Here is a 6,746-nt window from a genome sequence, read left to right as displayed (position 1 = left end):
GACAGTCGCTGGTACGGCAACGACTACTCCTGCTACTGCAACGACAACGAGAAGTTCAAGAAGAAGTCGTTTAGAGCTCATTTGGTCACGCATTCAATCTCGCCTTTCATCCTTATGTGATCTAAAGAAAAGATTATAATTTTTGATGAAAACTGCAATGACGGAAAACTAATAAAGAAGAAATTCAATTAATATATACTTTTTTTAAATTTAAATTATTTATTTAAGTGAATAAGTCTCATTGAGAAAAATTACTCGAGACAAAGTGCTTCAAGCAGAATTATATAATTCATCTAACAATTTAGAATATATTTTGAATTGTTCAAATCTTCTCACCTCTCCTATTTAATTCCATCTTGTTTTCTTCAGATTTTCTTATGTCTTCATTGTTACGGTAAGACTTCTGCATAAAGTCTGTCTTTCGAATAGGTATAGAGGTTCCTCTTCAGAAACTATCATTGTTCAAGATTCAATTCTAGATTAGAATCAGGTTTATCAGGTTTGGTAGGCGAGCAATTTTCAGTTTCTTGTCATAAGTTGAAATTTTAAGTTTGGCATTTCCTTTTATGATCATGGTTCTTAAAGATGCCTATTATGTTAAAAGAATAGAGTCTTATATTTTGATTTTATCATTATCCTAAATCATTGCATAATAATCTGCTACTCATAATAATATTTAAATTCATTTGCAAACGTGTAGATCAACAGTATTATTTTATGAAGATCAGATATTGGTCATTCCAGTCTCTTCCTCATTATAATTAATACTGAGAAGCAAAATGTTAAACAAATCTAAATGTTCCCTACCTGACTTTTATTTACCTTCCATTTAATCGTTTTGATAACTACATACCACCCACTCAACACTTTTTCCTGTACGGCGTACGGCTATGTATTAATTCAGGGTAATAATAGATAATTTAATGTTAAAAGGAATCTGTACACCTTTAGCAGTGTCATTGCCATAGTAGTGCATCATTGTGTCGATTAAAGACCAAGCTTCTATCATAGAGTACATCAATCATTTGCCTTTTGAAAATCCTCGATTACTTTGCATTATTCAGATACTGTATGTAGTTTCTGGTTGATCAACTTTATATTTATGATTTACTTTACCACAGTTCAGAGGATAATTATTTTAATCATTGCATTGTTCATTTGGATAATTACACTCCGCATTACGAGGGCATGTTAATACCCTTACGCAGTTTTAATTATAATATTTACTGAATATTTTTCCTAAAACTCTTCTTAAAAAATATTCTCTTAACTTCTCTGTAGCCTACAATATCCCGTTACGTGAACATCATAAGCACTTTTAAATATAATACTTGGTAGAATAATAGTAGATCAATCCGATCTATACATAATGATTATAAGATTATTATAAGATACCTCGTAAAAGAAGAAGAGATTAGAAGTTATTTGAAAAGTATTAATATAATTTTAGAATCTTTTCTGTTCCTTAATATTAAGTTCCGTGATAATAAAAAATTCAGATATTCTTATGGTAACAGTTCTTCATTCTCTTTTCCCATATATTTTTCATTTTACTTCAAGCAGAAGAGATCAAAAGATATGATTTTTTTATTAAGAATTGCCTTTTTCTGACTATTGCAAGGAATAATTTTTAAAACTGCTTAATTAATTAATGTAAACTAAAAAAGTAACAATAAATTTTGTTTGCTCATTAAAATTTTATTAGAGTTTTTGGTTTGCAATTTGGTATCACTTAATATTATTAATTACGGCCCCTGCGTCCACCTCTGTTTCCTCCGCGTCCTCCGCGTCCTCCTCTATTTCCTCTGCCTCCTCTGCGTCCACCTCTGCTTCCACCGCGTCCTCCTCTACCACCGCGACCACCACGGCCACCTCTTCCGCCACGCCCACCACGTCCACCGCGACCGCCGCGTCCTCCTCTACCACCTCTGCCGCCTCTATCACCGCGACCACCTCTATGTCCGTGTCTGTGACCTCTGTGTCCATGTTGATGACAATCTGTTTTAGAAGGTTTAGTCGTTACATCCGATGATATGGTTGTGGATGCGCCTGGAGCAACAGTAGTGGCTGCAGTCGTAGTAGCAGATACAGTGGTTGTTGTCGCTGCTGCTGTTGTGGTTGTGGCAGAATCAGTTGTCGAAACTGCTACTGTTGTGGTTGCGGACGGATCAGTGGTTGTAGCGCCAGCAACAGTCGTTGTCTGTGCATTGGTTAATGTAGCCAACAAGGCCAAAAGTACCAAAATGCTTAAACTGAATTTCATGGTGCCGTTGATACAGTTACTATGCCAGTTAGTTGGGTAAGTTCTAATGTCTCTTCATCAAACTCTTCATCAGTTATTTATATGAAAATTCTTCGACATTCAATGTTTGGTCTTCAAATATTTGCTGTTTTTGTATATAATAGATATAAATAATATATTTATTTGATTTTAATATTTGTATCTAATATCTTTTATTTGATTCTTATATGCATTGTTTAGTTAAGTGTTTGCAAACTCTAAAAATACCAAAAAATCTGTTGTCGTTTATTTATTTAACATTTTGTTGAAGTGAGTTTCGTCAATCATATCTTAAATCCACGCTAAATAACTACAAACCTGCTTCAACATTCCACCGAAGAAAATCCAAAACGCTTAGAATGGTAGATATATACAAAGATCTGACGTCGTTTAAAATATGGAAAGGTGAAGGCATTGAATCATGCCTGCTCTTCTGGGGCCGAATTTATTTTCTTGATCTGCAAGGTGGTGGCTTTTATCATCTGTCGTTGTTTAGCGCTATGAAAATCTTTTATTGTCCTGCAGCTTTCGTATTAATCATTTTTTGCCCGGTATTATGTTCTCAGGTGCTCAGGTGACTCAGATTCTTAACCATAGTATCTGCACTAAAGTTTTAATGTAATACTTGTGCTAATCAGCTGTTCATTAAGTCTACTTAGCATGCTAAATCTGTTCTGTGATTACTGTACTTAGCTATTATGGTTACCTAATAATAATTCAGATTATGACAACCCTGCAGGACTCGACATAAATTTCTGCCTCTTTTATATGTCCTAATTCTTCAGCATTTCTTCCTAATAGATTTGTGTTATGTCGCTGTAGGACTAAGGCCCAATCATTGCCATGGGGGCTCCAATTCTGTCGATTTCATTGACTGTATCTGACTGTGCTGGATCTGTATGTTCTAAAACCCAGTGAAAGCTAATTTTGTTGTCTTTGCCTAGTTGATTTAATTTCTGAAGACAACTCCAAGCTAACTTGGAGTCAACCACATACAAGCTGAACGGTCGAATGGCAATTTAATTGCTTGATGATATGGCTGTGTCCCGCTTGTTATCATCGTTGCAAGATTAAACTAAGTACATTTATTGATGGCGCCTATTTCTGCTTGGAATATGTTTACATTTATTCCATTGTGTTCTGCACATTTGATTTTTGATCCAAAAACTTTTGCCACCGTGTTACTTTCGGTTTTTTACCTGCTTTTCTTTTTTTACCTTTCTTTGAAAAATGAAAGTCAAAGCTCTCATTTGATGTCCTTTTAAGCAGTTAATCTGTAGTTCAAGTAATTGTCTAAATAGTTGAGTAGTTTGAGCTGGTAGTTGCAGTAGTTGTATCCTGTCAAAATGCCAATATTATGGACATTACACAAAACGACTGCTGATACTGCATTTCTCCATTTAATCCTTAGAGTCGATTGTTTGGAACAATATGTTGATGAATTTAAAATTAACTGGCCATTGTTCATCTTGTTTAGGACTTCTATGTAGCTAAAGTAAATTAATTCATTTGTTGACACAAATCAATATTGAAGTTATGTATACAAGATATAATATTTTCTTAATGTACGAGTATCAAAATTTGACACAGGTTGGCAGTATACATATTTACTTAAGTGTTTTGCTTTCTATGTGAACTTAAGTGTGAACGACGCAGATGAAATTGTGTGTATTTAGCGAAAAACGTCAATATTGAGTCATTTGTAAATTACTTTATTCGACTAAATTCAATTGTTTTATTTCTATTTGTAAGGTGGATGATATGTCACGCCTCCAACAAAGAAAAGTGTGTAAGAAGTGCTTGCGTCATAACTTCGTAACTTTCCAGACCAAAAAATATTAGATTTGAAAATTAAGATCTCATATCTGCTAAGTTGTATATGGAATCATTCATTTTATTGTCATTGATGATTTTAAAATTGTTTGAAGATCTTAGAAATTACAAGTACTACAGAGTTAAAAAAAATGTCTATAATATATTCTATGGATGATTTATCATATCATTTGTATAATTGTTTCTTCCAACAAATTTTAAATATGAGTACCTTAAATTAATAATTTTTTGTTTAATAATAATTATCCTCTCACAATAAAATAAGACGATATTACTGGGAAGTATACGTAACTGAAAATAATTACTTTCGTTTCTACTGCATGGACTTATATATACTCAAGAAAATCTTTCTAAAATCTTCTTCTTCTTTATCTTATATTTCTCTCTATATCTGTTTACTTCTCCTCATATTTACTTGGGTATGTTGTTTGCAAGGATGAAGTATGCTGAATATATATCCGAAAACGACAGATTATGAAAGAACAAGAGTGCGGCTATAGCGACGTGCCTGCGTTTGAACTCCTTTGCGAGCTCCGATTGTTTCATGTGTAAATTTGTTGCAATTATTTTTGTAGTGTGGATAGGATCTCTTATTATTGGTGACTATACTAAGTATTTTGCTTTAGGTATATTATTATTAATATTATTATTATAATTATTATGTTGAGATAATTTACACAGTGATCTGAAGATTTAATGTGCCCCATTCATGAGATTAAAGTATTTCTTCAAATTCAAGTTCCACTATAAATTGTAGTATATATATAATATATAGTAATATATATTATATTGCATAATATATAATAGTAGTATGCATAATAGAGTTTTATTTTTGTATTTGATATGAGATGGCGTACCCGGTACTTCTTTCATTTATGTATCAGTCTTGCGCAAAATCCAGCATGTGTTTTGAAGTTATATTCTTTCCCTATAAAATCTACAAATTTCATTGGAATAAATTTCTAATATTATAATATGTAAGTACTCCTGTAACGATTCTTAAATTGCTTTAACTTAATTGCATACAATCCTTAAACCACTTTAGGTTAAAAATTATTGTACTCGATCTTTTATATGAAAGCCTTGGAAGTTATTATAGTATGTCTTTTGAATGATTTTAGGTCTACAAGCAAGAAGATTTTTTCTTTTTGTACAAGTTTGTCAGCAACTTCGTTTGGGAAATTCCAGCATCAGCTGGATCTTATAGTATCAATATCTAGTTTCTTTGGCCAAGGATACTGAGCTTTTTGAGACCCCCATTCGCCAATCTTATTGCCACCTGATGCAAATTGAGTGCTTTTATAAGTGCCTGATTATCAGTAGGAATAGCTACTCTATCGTATTGGTAGTTACGTTTCTGGTTAAAGTTATATTATATATTAAAGTTATTTTCAACAAATTTCTTTCTATTAGAAAGAAATTTAATTTTTCAAAATTTTGCATTTGGAAATATGTTACTAAAGAAAAAAGTTTTTTAAATTAATCTTGCCCAAGGTTCTCGGTTCAAGGTATATTTAGTTCATTTAAAATGAGCCAAATTGTGAGATTTTCCATAACATAGATTTATATAACTAGAGACTGATACGTCTATGGTGAATTGTGACCAGAAAGCGTTACCTAATTTAACCTGTGTTACGTTTACTATGAGTAATATTCATCAGATTTATTAAATAAGTGACTTAATTTAAATGAGTCAGCGAGATGATAATATTTCTGGATTTTGCTAAAGAAGTTGCTTCATAGTTTTTTGGCTGATTTCTTTATTGTACTTTTTATTTATTGGTGCATTTTTTTGGAGATTTAAGTCCCGAAATGGTTGCATGTTAGATTTACGTCGCGGATTTTGCCAAGTTTTTCGCTCTGCCACACCCCCTTCCACGGCCCTTTCTTCTAGCACGATCTTCACCTTTCTCTTACCCTTCTCCTCCTCTACCACCACGTCCTCCTCTACCTCCACGTCCTCCTCTACCACCATGTCTATGTCCTCCATGGTGTCTATGTGGACGATCCGGCTTGCATGGTGCCCTTGTGCTTGCTGATGGAGCTTCAGTGGCTGGTACAGCTGTAGTAGGAGTTTCGGTAACAGGTGCAGCAGTAGTATCTGGCGCTGCAGTAGTTTCAGTAGGCGTTTCAGTAGTTGGTGCTTCAGTAGTGGTTGGTGCCTCAGTGCTAGGAGCTGGGGAAGATGTTCCTTCGGCTGAAGTAATGGAAGTAATGGGATCTGTTGAAGCCTGACCATTAGCTTGTAAAGCCAAAAAGGCCAAAGCAGTTAAAATCGTAAGTAAATTTAATTTCATGGCTTGAGAAATTGATTAAATGAGTGCCAAACTAATTCTAACGTTTCAGTGTTGGCTTGAATATATTTATATGGAAACTGTTTGTCGCAGATTTTGTTTTCATTAATATTAAGAAGTAATATCGAAATTTTTCAAATGTTTGCTTAGCTGTGTTTTTTTTTGTTTCATATCAGTATTGACTAAGTAGCTGAAAATAAGAACTACGTACTAAGTCTAAACAAATTTTTTTATTTATTTAAATAGAATTGCGTAAAATGATTATTAAGAACTTACGTTTTAAATAAAATATTATTCTTAAGTGACGAACTTCATCAATAAGTATAAAGAAATAAAAT

The 6,746-nt window shown here is 33.1% G+C and overlaps 2 protein-coding genes across 2 annotated transcripts; both read right to left on the bottom strand.

The window, feature by feature from the left end:
• Window positions 1–1,741: 1,741 nt before the first annotated feature.
• Window positions 1,742–2,303, bottom strand: LOC119674061 (H/ACA ribonucleoprotein complex subunit GAR1-like). Its single transcript, XM_038085184.1, has one exon. It carries the CDS (start codon window positions 2,261–2,263, stop codon window positions 1,742–1,744), a length of 522 nt encoding a protein of 173 aa, XP_037941112.1. The 5' UTR covers window positions 2,264–2,303.
• Window positions 2,304–6,099: 3,796 nt separating this feature from the next.
• LOC119681679 (mesenchyme-specific cell surface glycoprotein-like) lies at window positions 6,100–6,465 on the bottom strand (the record flags this gene model as incomplete). Its single annotated transcript, XM_038094938.1, is given in 1 exon segment — window positions 6,100–6,465. A coding segment is annotated over 1 exon segment (312 nt), but the record flags the coding sequence as incomplete, so codon positions are not given.
• Window positions 6,466–6,746: the final 281 nt, after the last annotated feature.

This window comes from Teleopsis dalmanni, chromosome 2 (genome assembly GCF_002237135.1).
Source record: "Teleopsis dalmanni isolate 2A chromosome 2, ASM223713v2, whole genome shotgun sequence".
Classification (NCBI taxonomy): Eukaryota; Metazoa; Arthropoda; class Insecta; order Diptera; family Diopsidae; genus Teleopsis; species Teleopsis dalmanni.
This window is presented reverse-complemented; position numbering and strand designations above follow the sequence as displayed.